We start from the raw sequence: 13,496 nt of genomic DNA, 5'->3' as shown, positions 1-13,496 counted from the left end.
TGGTGTGTGTGCATGTGTGATCTCTGCGCGGGAAATGATCTATATAGCAGGAATGACTGTGCAAATCTGTCAAGACCTTGATTGCAGTCCAAATGAGCACACACACACACACACACACACACATGCCAGCATGGGTTGCCCTACTTTGTTAAAGTCAAGTGCATTCAAGCAAGAGGGAATGAAAAAGCCCCCTCCACCCAACCCCCACCCCTTTCGCACTTGCCGTTTTTCAGGATTATCAAACATCACGGCGGCTCTGACAACCACAACTGTCAAGCAACAGATTTACATCCAACCCCATCACCCCATGCTTTTCTTGGAAAATGTCATTTCACATTTCCGTCTGGGTTCAAATTCGAGACAGTGCACCGAGATAATCTGTGGATTTTGACTCTGTGCGTGTATTGACAACACTCTCTGCCCACATCTCTTCGTCTGTCTCTCTTCCTTACCCCCGCCGCCCCCCCCCCCTCCTCCCTCTATCTTCTCCAGTCCTTGCCCCCTTACCTCTCTTCCCTCCTCCCTCGCGCTCCACACCTCTCCTCTCTCCCATCCCATCCCATCCCTCTCACCTCGCTCTCATCTCTCCTCTTCCCGGACTGTCAGGATGATTTCAGGCTTGTTGCATCTGGCCTGACTTAGTATGGTAGGATTGAAACAGTAATTACAACAGTCTCTGAATAGCTTTTCCTTCCCACGGAAAAACCTCGCTACCTATCATCCACAGGCTTAACCCCGCTCTCCATGCTGACATGCAGGGGCCAGACAACAGCCTGTGTAGAAAACCATTAACCCACAATTAAATTACAATCACCATAACAAAGGATGGATGACATTTAAATCCACCAATCGAGAAGGGATTAGGGATGCGTTATCTTCTAAATATGACAGTGTGGATAAAGAAAATGTGAGTTAATCAAATATTTCACAGTATCTTCCAGTGGGGTCCTTTTTTTCCACTGGGTAGACTTATCTCCTCTACAAATTAAGCCAAGGTGTGTTACGGGGTTTGCAGAGGTAAGCTTACTTAGGCAGAAAAGGAACAGAAAGTGTTGCTTATCGTGACTCCTAGCCTTTTTATGAGGGACATTAATGATATGCTTTAATTCACCGGTTGGATGTTCTCATATCACAACTCACAGTTATAGGATTCAGAAGTAGATATGTGACACCGATAGAGAGCTGGATGAGCCCCGCGTCACCCTGAAAGGGACATGAATGTAATATCAAACTTCATGTTAATCCAGCCAATAAATGTTGAGGCATTTAACTCAGAGCCACAAACGTCAACCCTCACAGTGACAAACAATTAACCAATTCACTTTAAAAATTCATCAGCAATCATCAGCAACAATACAAGCAGAAGTTTATAGTCTGAAAAGGTTAAAGTTACCAAATGTTCTTCGGCTCACATTGGGTTATGACCACCACGAGTCTGCTTCTTTTAGCGAGCACGCAAATCAAGCGGTGACAAGAAGATGGTGACATTTAGCCGACTGGAAGGTTTAACGTTATCAAAATACCGAAAATTGATCAGAAGAATCAGTCATAAAATGACGCAGCCAATGTTGCCCGAGGGCTGAGGACCTCCAACGTGGCCGCTAAATGATGTGATGTGTCACCTGAAAGCCGTGTGAGGTGAAATGTCTATTCAACATTTGGCTCTGACACAGCAGAATGATGTCGGCCTTCAATCGAATATCAAGGTTGTGCTGAAATGAAAGCAATTTGATATAGCCAGAGAGGAGAATGAGGAAATGAGATTGATGCTGTGAGGAGAATGAGTAGGTGGTGGGATGTGAAAAGGAAGTCAGTCGAGGTACAAAGCTGCATGGTTGGTGTTTTATGCTGAAATGGCACTCAAGGTTTAACACGATACGAAAGAGATTGCTTTTTCATAAGAGAGGGTGGACCCGAGACAGAGCACCCCGCCGGATACAGCAGGCCAGATGAGAGGGCAGTTTAACCAGAGGAACAGCAGGCCTGGAGGAAACTATTCTTTAACGCATTTGATGCATGAAAATGCGTTTTTGCTGAAAAGCGAGATAACTTACTTCATAGGTTTGAACAGAGCCTGGCCGTAGTTCTGGAAGGTCATGATGAGCTTCAGCTGAGTGCCTCCAGACTTCATTGCTGTTGGGAGTCAAACAGACAACACTGTTATTAACAATACATTCACTGTTAGCACAAAACTTCAGATATTTCACTGCTGTACCAAAGAAATGAGGCGTGGTAATGTAGGCTTACAGTCTTCTGTGCTCTGATAAAAATTCACCCACTGGAGTTTAGTTTTAGTCTCACAAAAATCTGGGCAGTTTAACTTGCTAGTTATTAGCTAGTGGTATTAGCTAGTTAGCTTAGCTGACGTTTGAAATTCATAATTTTTATCTAACCAGCAGTGCAATAATTTAAAACAAAGAAAACCTCCAAAATCTTATCTGACTGGAACAAACCACGTTTGACATTTCGTCTCGCTGGTTAAAGACTCGATTGATTAATTGTGAGTGTGGCTCCATCTATTTGTTGTGACGCCCTTTTTCAGCTGGAATCAAAGTGTAATCCAAATTCTTTTCGCTCATCTGTTCACTCGAAACTTTCCCCAACAAAAATACGAAACTGAGACACGGTGACAAAACACAATAAACACATGAGCACGCTAACGACGTCACACACAGACAACTTATTCTGCATATTAACCTAACGTTAGTTATCAAGTATTCTGCAATTAAACTATCGGACTAATCGAACATTAATGTTGTCAATTAATTTTGTGTGGAACTAATCAATTTAAGTGTCTAATTATTTCACACTGAAATCGATTGATCTGAGTGTCGTAGCCTGTAAGATGTAAGAGACTGACGATGGGTTTAAATGCCATTATACTAATATTCATGTTACTGTAATTTTGACTTGATTTTTTTATTTTAGACACATGACACACCTGAAGCCTGACACGTCGATTTCCTCTGCCATGTTAGTGCAGTGCACTGTTGCATATGTAAGCCTGCACATGTGCGTGGATGTGTGTTTGTGTGTCTATATGTATTTGTGCCTGCGCTCTAAAAAGACCGAGTCGCTGATGTCACAGTGTTTGTTTGATGGGAAGAGAGACAGAGAGGGTGAAGGACAGCCAGTGCTCGCCCGACGCTCTCTGTTCCTCCGTTGTTTACTCTCTCTGTGTATTCTCTGGAGGCTCTGTGTCTCTCTCTCTCTCTCCCTCTCTCTCTTTCTCTCTCTGTCTTTTTGTGTTTCTATTCATCCTTCTGTCCTTCGTGTTTTCTCCCTTTTTGAACATTGTAATGCAGTCTAAAGGCCCTCGTGGGACTGAGCTCAGTGCTGGGGTGAGGACTACACAGAGCTAAAACAATCCGAAATCCACAACAACAACAAAAAAAAAAGAAAAAAGAAAAAAGAAAAGAGCAGAGCTGCTACTGTGTCTGTTATTTCTTCCACTGATCGATTGGAAATGGTGTTTTGGTGGCCTTTTGCCAAAGTACAGCCTTCTCAATCAATTTTCTCATTTATTTCTACATATGGGAATCATGCGGACAAGCGAAATGTTTACAGAGGAAGAAAAAAAAAAATTACAAGTGGAAGGATCAATGCCTGTCTGACCTCACCTGCTACTCTGTGAAGTTGTGTGTGTTCATGTGGAAGTTTGGAGACACTTTAAATAAAGGCAAATCTCACTGTAATTGCTAGCAACTCGTGCATGCTGAGCGACTCTACAAGGACCATGAAAATAACGTTTCATTTCAAGCTCCACTCACAGTAAGCAAACCGTATTCCTCAAGACATGCTGCAAAAATGTTTACCTCTTTTCTTGCCTCTCCTGCACTGCAACCATCAACCATCAACGTTAAGGACTTTTACTATCATCTGTAATAACACTTATCATATCTGCTGCTTTTGTACACCGTGTCTGATTGATTAACATTGCCCAAAAGAGGTTGCAGTGCATAATACATCCAAGCAATCCTACCCTTAAGTTTAGATAATAACCGACTGCTGTTGGCTTCTATTGGTATTCTGCCCCGGGCCTGTGTTAAGGCTCTGTAATTATTGAGCCACCATGTATTTAGCTGGCTAGAGACGCTGAGAACTGCTTCCTCTATCCACCCAGGCTGAAAGACAAGAAAGCAAGAGGGAGAAAATCTGGGAAAATTAGAGAACATCTTGAGCAGAAAGACAGAAAAGGAAGAAACAATTTTGTTTTTACTCCAGTGACCAGGCAGCACGGGAGTGAGTTTTATAAACAGTTAATCCCACTGCCAGATAAGTATTTAATCTTTGCTACAGGCCAGTTACAGTTTTGTCATTTGGCAGATAAACCTGAAATCTGCAATCACTTTTTACAGCGAGTGCGAGATGGGAGACCTTGAGTCGACAAGCACTCTTGGAATGTGGGAGCTGAACTGAGCCAAAAAGGAAGACAACAACCCCCCCCCCCAAAAAAAAGGGGAAAAAAGAAGCAGAAATAGATTCCATATAACTGCCCCAGGATGGATTATCGCCTCTGTCAGGCATCCACCTGCACTTGCAGCAAAGGCTTTGCGGCTTTCTGTGGGAAGCTAGATTTACCGTGCGCTTGTCAATCAAATAAAAAAAATAAAAAAAATAAAAAAATAAAAAAAGCCACAGCGTTTGATTTGAATCAAACCGCAGCGTACAGTAGCTGTGTGATCCACATCGAGACCAGGTGTTCTCTCAGGCTCGACGTACTCTGCTGTGACGCTTTGTGGGGACGCACGATGAGAAGACTTCGGTGTTTGATTATTCCTTGTGTGCAGATTCAGCGCCGTCGTACCTACAGCCCGCAGCTGACTTCCATCTTCATGCATACTTGCGTGTGTGTTTCAGAGAGTGTGCTCATGTCGTCAGTGTCTGTGGCGGCGAGGAGCACACTTGTCTATCACTTTGCAGCCGCCCCCTCCCCTCCCCTCCCCTCCCCTCACTCTTCACCGCTATACCCAGTCCCTGCATGTTAGAGGAGCACGTTCCCTCCTGGCTGACTGTTAGACTGACACTCAGTGTTGCCAGATTGGGCTGTTTTCCACCCAACTGGGCAACTTCTTGTGCGTTTGAGCAGGTGACATCAGTATTGAGCAGCTTGTGATAACTTTTGAACCGTTTAGACTGCCTAACAAAAACCTGCAGATCCAGTCCAGAGAATCAGCACCTCCTCCTCTCCAGTTATTATGAGTGAGACTGGCACCTAGTTCAATAGCTCAATACGCAGTAACTGAAAACCAATAAAACCAAATGTCCTTTCGGTTACAACACGGCAGATTTTTTATTTTTTTTCCCCCAATTTAAATAGTTATTACACTACAAAGTCTGTGATAGAAACCTTGTAAAAGCTTATGTCTCTTCTTACAAGTGATGACTTCTTACGTTAAAAAAAGATTTTTTTTTTTATTTCCTTAACAGGGGTTTTGGGATTTCCTTATTAAACTATAAAAACAGAAGTCCAGTCCTCTTTTCAGCCACAAAACGTACTGTATCAGGGAGGATCTGAAGAACTAACTCCTTCTCAGCACTGCAGGACAAACCTAATCATGTCTATTATCAGTATGATACATTGTTATTAAGGTAAAATGTTTACTGATGTCTAAAGGCTGATGTTTGCGACCAACTTCAGACTTAAAACAAACATAAAACTGAAAGTGTTTTTCCATATAGACATAAAAAATCAAGCTACTTTTATGACGTTTGGGTGAGTTTTTTGAAGCTCTGATTGGTCTTTTTGGCATCTGTCAAAACTGGCAAACCCTGCTGCTGCAGTTTCTCATACAAGGAGTCCCTTTAATCTGAACTTTGACCTCTCCACAGCACACACAGACACACAGCGATTAGACAGCCAAACTGGCGCAGGTTCAATCCATGAGCGCGACCAAAGTCTGCACCCATCTGCAGGCAAGTGGCCCGTCAAAGTGCCCTTGATCAAGACACCGGACTCCCTAGCGGCTTGTTTATTACGGGTCACCAATGATGTTGGTGACCCGTAATAAACATTGACGTCCGGAGAGTGTCATACGTCAAACAACCACAAATGTGATCAACTTTATACCCTTCGCATACCTCAAAAAACATTTGTCATCCTGACTTGTGGCAGGATGAAAAGAAGTGCTAAGTGTGTTAGAGTGTAATATTGACCCTGCATCTGTGCACTGAAGCCCTCCTGTTGGCTGCTGCTGCTGCTGCTGCTGCCACTGAGTCACCCCCTCTGCTGCTTTTTATGACTCACCCACACTGGTGATCCTCTGGGTGACCAGGTCCTTCAGCAGAGCATCGATGACCGGGTTGTGTCTGGAGTACAGCTCGTATCGATTAATCCCAATGTGGAAGCGGAGCCAGTTGGGGTAGGAGTCGGCCGTCAGCTCCCCTGTGGGGCTGAACTCATCTATGTTGCCTTCAGCATTCCTGGGTGAGAGGAAGAAGAGGAAGAAAGGGGAGAGATAATGTGAGAGAGAGAGAGAGAGAGAGAGAAAGAGAGGATTAAGGGGTTTTGTGTACAGCGACGTGTTGTGCAACAGCCCATGAGCACAGATGCAGAATTAGACTAATGTGATTGCACAGAATTAAACTGTAAGCCCTTTCATGTGATGTTTTGATCTTTAGAGAAATTATAAAATGTTTAATCATGGCTTTTGTTGCATTAGAGCTGACTGTGAAACGCTTCAGGCTTGCTTTCAAAACTGACTGTATGAGCAAAAAACACTTTACCATGCCTGATCCTCTGCAGCTTTGGGGTCAAATCTGATGTCCGTGTTGACGTTGAACAGCGTGTCCTCGTCTGTCAGAGGTGGCGGGGATCTTTTATATAAGGGGTGGTCATAGAGAGCCAACAACCTTGAACCCTTCACCGGCATGTGTTTGGTCACCGCGGCGTCCTGGAGGAACTGTCTCTTCCTGTCACCGCGCAGCCCGTGGTGCTCCAGCCTCCTGACAGCCTGCGTTTTGTCGCCTGCAGCCGGGATCCTCTCCAGGGAGTGCGAGGAAACATTAGAGCTGGGCTCGTTGCTGAAGTCCTGGAGGATCCGCAGGGTGTGCTTGTTAGGCCAGCCCTGCTTCCCCCAGCTCTGAGGCTCCTCGCTCGGCGTGTGGGAGCAGGAGCAGCCGCTGTTGCCGTGCCTCTCCAGCTTTGGTAACAAGTCTATCATTATGTGCATAGAACATGCAATGAGGAACACCATGAGGATCAAAACCCGGAATTTGCGCAGGAGGATCATCTTCATGGTCTCCCTTTTGAGCAGATGTGAGTATTTACTGCAAATGATCAGCACGCAGATAAACAAGCTGACTACATCGCTGATGATGTTTATTAGACTGGACGCCAATCTAATGAAATATACATTAAACACGTATGACCCATCTTCACTTGCCGTCTTGAGTAAAGGATTCAGTGTTCAGCCTTTGTATTTTCAACATCAGAGTTCTGCTTTATTCGTGTCGGGGGTGTCCAGGCGAGATTTCACAAGCGCAAAATCATCCGCAAGTGTCCAGGTAAAACAGGTCGAGTCGGTTCAGACCAGCGGTCGATTTGCGCAAGCCACATCCTCTTCACGCTGCCGCTTCCCCCCCTCTCCCGTCGACCACCAAATATTTCAGAAGGATTACAGAACAGCGGGTAAGTGAGTAGGATCCAAAAGCGGCTGTGACACGCGGGAAAACTGATCCATTAAACGAGTGTGTCCAAAGAGGTCCGAGTGCGCGCATCGGTCTTAACCGTCCAGCCTCGATCCTGTGAGAGGGGGGAGAGAGAGAGAGAGCAGCCGGGGATCAGCTGGGACGTCGGAGCGGAAAAAAAAGCTCTTCACATTTAAATGTTTTTTTTTTTTTTTTTTAAGGGAAAGTCCCCGAAAAGTAGTCGACGTGTGTGCTCACATCCACCTCAGCGATCCAGCGATGCGTAATTCTGTCACATCTGGTCCCGACTAAACCACCCGAGGCGAGCCAACGGAATAAATTGCACAGGTAACAGGAGACAGGAATCCTCCCGCAGGGCCGGGCAGCCTCTGGGAGTGCAGCGGGATAAGAGAATGCACCTCTTGTAGCATGTGTGAATCTGGGTGGGTGTGTTAAATATGATGGTGAAGCCAGGACTAGATCCTGCCTTTGCGCAGCGTCACCGTGCGCAGATTGGCTGAGAGGAGAGAGAGAGAGAGAGAGAGAGAGAGAGAGAGAGAGAGAGAGTCACTGCGACCATGTGAAGCATATAACTGCTTGTCTGTATTCCTCTTGGAATAAATCCTCCCTGCACATCCCGGCTGCGCAAGAAGAGGGCGTCTTTCCACTGGCCAATATTCAGTGTGGCTCACACGCAGCAGCAAAGCTCCTTTTTTTGGGGTGGGGGGTGGGGGGGGGGATTCATCTGCTGGAATCCCTCTGAAATGTCTCCTCCGGGACGAGTCAATCCATCGATGATACATTAGACAGGCCTATTAGACCGCTCATCAGTCTGAGGATCCAGTTCCATCCTGCACTGCTGCCACTCAGCAGCAATCACATCTTCAATAATGTTTAAAGGCTGCATGAAATGAAAACCACACAGCACCTTTCAGCACCTTTCAGCACTAAAGGGGGGGGGGGGACTCATGCTTGTAGGGAATTAAACAGACTCCATGCTTTTCTGCCGCTCTGTGACCTCTAACCTATAAACCACATCAAGCACATATAGCAGATAAATTACCAGGAGAGCAGCTCTCTCCAATATGCAGTCAGTGGACTAATGTTTCTTTTTTACGGCTAATTGGCAGCAGCGTTGTGGCTGCATCCATGCTTCCCAGTGGCTGTAAATAGGCAGGAGGGGCAGGGTAATAAACTGCTTGCATTTCTTAGTATGGCATATATACATGAGTAACTGATCACTCTGTCCGTGATTACCTCCCTAGATTAGTTTATAATTAAAAAGAGCCCAGAGAGAGAGAGAGAGAGAGAGAGAGAGAGAGAGAGGGAGGGAGAGGGAGGGAGAGGGAGGGAGGGAGATGGCGGTTGCTGTTGTGTTAAACAGAACACATCCACAAGAGAGAAGTGGAGATGGTTTAAGATGGTCTCAATGAAGTTGATATAAACAACAGCAGCGTAGAGAACTTTGCTAATCTCAGGTTCTAAATTGTGCGTTTTCAAGTGTGTGTGTGTGTGTGTGTGTGTGTGTGTGTGTGGTGATACAGCCAGTGTCAGGTGTCAAACTTGTGTCCCTTGTGTCAGACATACAGGAGAGGTTGTTCTGCTAGGGATGTACTCATCTTTTCCCCTAAATTACGGCGTAATGGAGGGTTTACAAACATAAGACACACTGACCATTGACATTTCAGGGGCCTTTTAACAGTGACTGATTCCCAACAAAGCAAAAAAAGGTCCATCAGATTGCCTCCTCTAGTGTTTGATGTCAGTGATAACGCAAGTGTGGAAGACAAAGTGATGCTTGTTGCCTACCCAGATCTCACACCAGCCCGCTGTAGCCTGTGGCCTGCTAGCCTGAGGTGAAACAAGCAGAGATGAATGTGTATTGATGTCAGTCAGACATGGATCTCAGCAGTCGATGGGTCAATGGTTCCTCACAAGGCCTGTCTTGTGCAATTGTAGCTGAGCGTTTCAGGAAGAATCAAGAGGACTGCTCGATTCCCCTGCGCTCGTTCTTGCCGTTGGGCTGTTATGTCAACACATTTTTTATTTTTTTTTTACTCTCATTTTATCTGCTGTCAAATGACATTAGCACTTTAGATGTGGTAATAGGAGCGGACTGTTGTGAGATGACAATTTGCAACCCCAAATTAATAATCTCATTCTGTTGCTGGGCAGAAATACAAGCTATCATGACAAAGGCGCGGCGCAAGAAAACAACAAACCCACAGACGCAAAGATCCAAACTCTGACACTTCCTGTGTGACATTTCCCCCTTTTGCCTGCAAGCCTTTCTGACAGATTTCCTTTTGATTACAATCTGTGACATAAGCAACTGATTGAGAAACACATCCTCCGATATCCTGTATGACAACAGTGTTAAAACACCTAGACCTTGCACAGACAGGATCAGGAAGAAGAAGAGGAGGAGGAGGAGGAGGAGGAGGAGGGCAGGGCACCCTAACAGATAGCTGACTACAGCACAGGTCGTAAATACACAAGATTTATGTCCTCTACACTTCACAGTGTCTCTCAGTGAGATAGCACAGGGGGGGTGGGGGGGTGGCAAGATAGCACTATCCGTGTTCCTATCTGCACTCTCGCTGTGAAGGGTGAGGTTCGCTACTGTACAAAGTCTTCCGAACACATTCAGGCCAGAGGTGATCCAAGCTGAAATGAAAAATGACATTTTCATTCTGTTGGCTGATATTCCACATCATAAACACACCTCTATTCCATGTGGAAAAAAAAATAAAAGAAAATCATATTCCTACATCACAATATCATTATTTTGTCTCGTAGCGATTATTTTCACCAAGAATTTCTACTCTGAATGGCTTTGTGACGCACCAGACAATCACAAAGAACACACACAGGATTGGTTGCATTCCAGTGGCTTAGTTTATTCATTATGAAGGATGAGGAAGTTATGACAGCGCGATGCATTTTAAAAGTTGCAAATTCTTTTGAAAAAAAATCCCCTCGTTGGGTTTTATCTCTCACTAACTTCCTGTCTCAGGTAGGAGTGTATCAAATATAGAAGGAAATGTTTTCTGTTTTTTGTTTTTTGTTTTTCATGTAACTGTGTGACAGTAACAATACACAGCTCATCTGATTTCTTATGCGAGATGCAGCTGGTATAAGGATTACTTATTGTACGATTTCAGCAGCAGGTGTAACCATGGCAGCACTGGGTAAATCGCATAAGGCTTTACAAATCTACCATGTTAAAATAAAATGTGGAAGTCACCCTGAAGCTGCGTGGAAATAAAATGCTGACAGTTGTTTAACATTCCACGAAATGAATGAATGAATAAATAAATAAATAAATAAATAAATAGAAGCGAGAGCAGGTTGGAAGTCGAACCGAGGCATGGACGCCTCCGCTTCACATCCTTCTGCCATTCACACATGCCCCTGCATGGCCAGCGCTCCACGTGCATCGTCTGAGTAAATTCATTTGTCTGAATTTGCCCTTGGTGTGACCAGGGCTGAGTGCGGAACAACACTAATTTCCATCCCTGAGCAGCGCCACACTCACTGCATCTGATACGGCGCATTTGAATGGATATTACAGATAACAATGCCCTCTGTTGGCCCCAATAAGCCTCACGCTGCTCCTCCATCTCCTTGACCCTCCCCCTCCTCTTCCTCCTCCTCCTCCTCCTCCTCCTCCTCCTCCTTCTCCTCCTCACCTCCGTTTACAGTTGCTCAGTTCAGGAGCCAAACACATTTAAACTGTCATAAAAATCACTTCTGTAAAAACACCCACAGTCACAGGAGACCCAGTGACATTTTTGAAATCATCAGACTTGTTTCTGAAAAAGCTGCTCTCCTTTTATTTTTGAATGCACCATCGTTCTCGGTGCCGTTTGTATTCTTTTGTCATCCCTTTTCATCTATTTCCTTATAATGTTTGAATGAATGATGCGCCTTTTGTTTACACAATTATCACTTGTGGATGTCAGCACAAAGCAAGGTTGACATTCTGCTTGATTGCATATTAGGGGACGTGTAAGAGAGATGTGTGTTCTCTTTGTGATCATCACTTTGTTTTTACTTACACAGGGATGCAAGTTGTTTATAAAAAAATAATAACTGGCAACTCGATTAGACAAAATCCAATATTCATAGAGAATTCATTGTTTCTTTGAGGATGCCTGAAGGCTTAAACAACATCTTGGCAGCTCTTTACAGATTAGTGGCTCTACACCAGTATTAGTGTATCTACAAAATATGCGATGTATTCCTTCATGAATAATTAAGACAAAACTGAAAATTAAAGTGTGTTGTTTTGTCCTCATTAGTGTAACTGCAATCAGTAGGTTGATGACTGCAGCTACCTGTAACCAGATTTTATGCTAGTATGCTAATTTTATGATAATGTAAATGGCATATAATGTATATTATATATGACAGGTAACTCTGCAGAGATTCATCCATCGTTACAGTGACCTCTCTCTGGATGGAGCATATGCAGAGGATTTAACACTTAAATTTCAACATGCAGCACAAGTCTACTCTTCACATGAAAAATATTAACTTCTGGGTCACCACTTTGAAGGTGAAGACAATTTGCTATTTGATTGCAGAAAATCAATACCCAAAAATCTTGAACTGACTTTGATCTTAAATCAATATTTAATATCAAAGATGTAAAACTGTGACTTTGCTGAAAAACTTCCAATAAAGCGAATTTGATCTGAATTCTGAAGAGGACGCTCGAACCGAGGAAGAGAACAAATATGGACGCCCAGCGGGAGAAACGACCGGAGGCCACGATGAGTAACGCTGAAGACTTCAGTCGTCAGGTGGAGCCCACGCAGGAGGACAAAATAAGAGAGTTGATGAAAGAAAATGATGGACTCTCAGTTAAAGCAGCGCCTGTTTCACTGCAGACTGGCAGCTGCTCAGAGAACCATCACTGAACTGACGACCCAATTGGGAAAGGCAAAAGAGCAAAAAACGCCAACACAAAGACTTCTCAGACTACAGAGAGGGATATCTCTGCACTGACTCTGCAGCTGCAGAGGACTCATGAATGACCAAACTCCAGACCAGCGTGAACAACAATGAGGACGGTGAACAAGAGCAGCACGAGAAGGTCCAGGCTTTGAAAAAGGGCATCATAGATTTCAGTGTAAAACTGCAGAAGGAAGACGTCACTCTGCTGAAGAAGGCCATCAAGCTTCTTCCCTGCTGCGAAGGAGAGGAAAGGTCCAACAAAGTACCAGTGTTGCAGAACCCACAGGGACCAAGAGCAGCAGACGGACCAGCAACGACGCAGCAGACAAGAAGCCGATGTCTCGCGTGCGAGATGCAGCAGTTCAGCGACGCAGCCACCACACACTCAGAAAGCAGGCAGAGTGTTACCGACATAACAGGTCAGACATACAGTATATCACTGAGAGAGATCATGAAAACCCATAAAAGTCAGTAAGAGTATCAGTAAGATCTTAAAATGAACCCAAAACATACAGGGAGCCAGCGCACGCAGGCTATAACAGGTGTGATACAGTCATTTCTATTGGATTTTGTTAAAAGTGCAGGGATCACCAAAGTGGGTAGGATTTATCCTCTGGGGACCACAAATATCTACAAAATGACATTCAATAGTTGGTGGAAAATTTCTGCTGCTAGTGCAGCTGAAAACACACACAATTCAAATGAAGGAAGCAGTTCCTCAGAGTTGGACTTCCAGCTCTGCAGACCTTTAGTGAACCACTGATCTAACCCCAGAGGTAATGAATGAAGGACTATAAAGAATGAAGGAACTAAATGAGAAGGAGGTTGTGTGCGCTGATGCTGCCTGCGGTATACCAGATAGCTAGAGAGAAGAAAAGGGAGGAAAGGAAACATGTTACTCCTCG

At 44.6% G+C, this 13,496-nt stretch overlaps 1 protein-coding gene across 2 annotated transcripts in view; it reads right to left on the bottom strand.

Annotated features, from left to right (window-relative positions):
* LOC111220430 (extracellular serine/threonine protein kinase FAM20C-like) overlaps nt 1-8,035 on the bottom strand; it is a 48,763-nt gene extending 40,728 nt beyond the window's left edge. The window contains exons 1-4 of one of the 2 annotated variants that reach the window (XM_022743513.1): nt 7,888-8,035; nt 6,727-7,744; nt 6,248-6,423; nt 2,055-2,133 (exon numbers count right to left, since the gene is read on the bottom strand). In XM_022743513.1, coding sequence (XP_022599234.1) covers nt 2,055-2,133; nt 6,248-6,423; nt 6,727-7,238 — 767 coding nt within the window. In that variant the 5' untranslated portion in view covers nt 7,239-7,744; nt 7,888-8,035. Of the gene's footprint in view, nt 1-2,054; nt 2,134-6,247; nt 6,424-6,726; nt 7,830-7,887 lie in introns of those variants that run through there. The other variant, XM_022743512.1, reaches the window with a different exon arrangement.
* Nucleotides 8,036-13,496: the final 5,461 nt, after the last annotated feature.

The sequence above is a fragment of the Seriola dumerili genome, unplaced genomic scaffold (assembly GCF_002260705.1).
Source record: "Seriola dumerili isolate Sdu_G_001 unplaced genomic scaffold, Sdu_1.0 BDQW01000068.1, whole genome shotgun sequence".
NCBI classification, from domain to species: Eukaryota; Metazoa; Chordata; class Actinopteri; order Carangiformes; family Carangidae; genus Seriola; species Seriola dumerili.
This window is presented reverse-complemented; position numbering and strand designations above follow the sequence as displayed.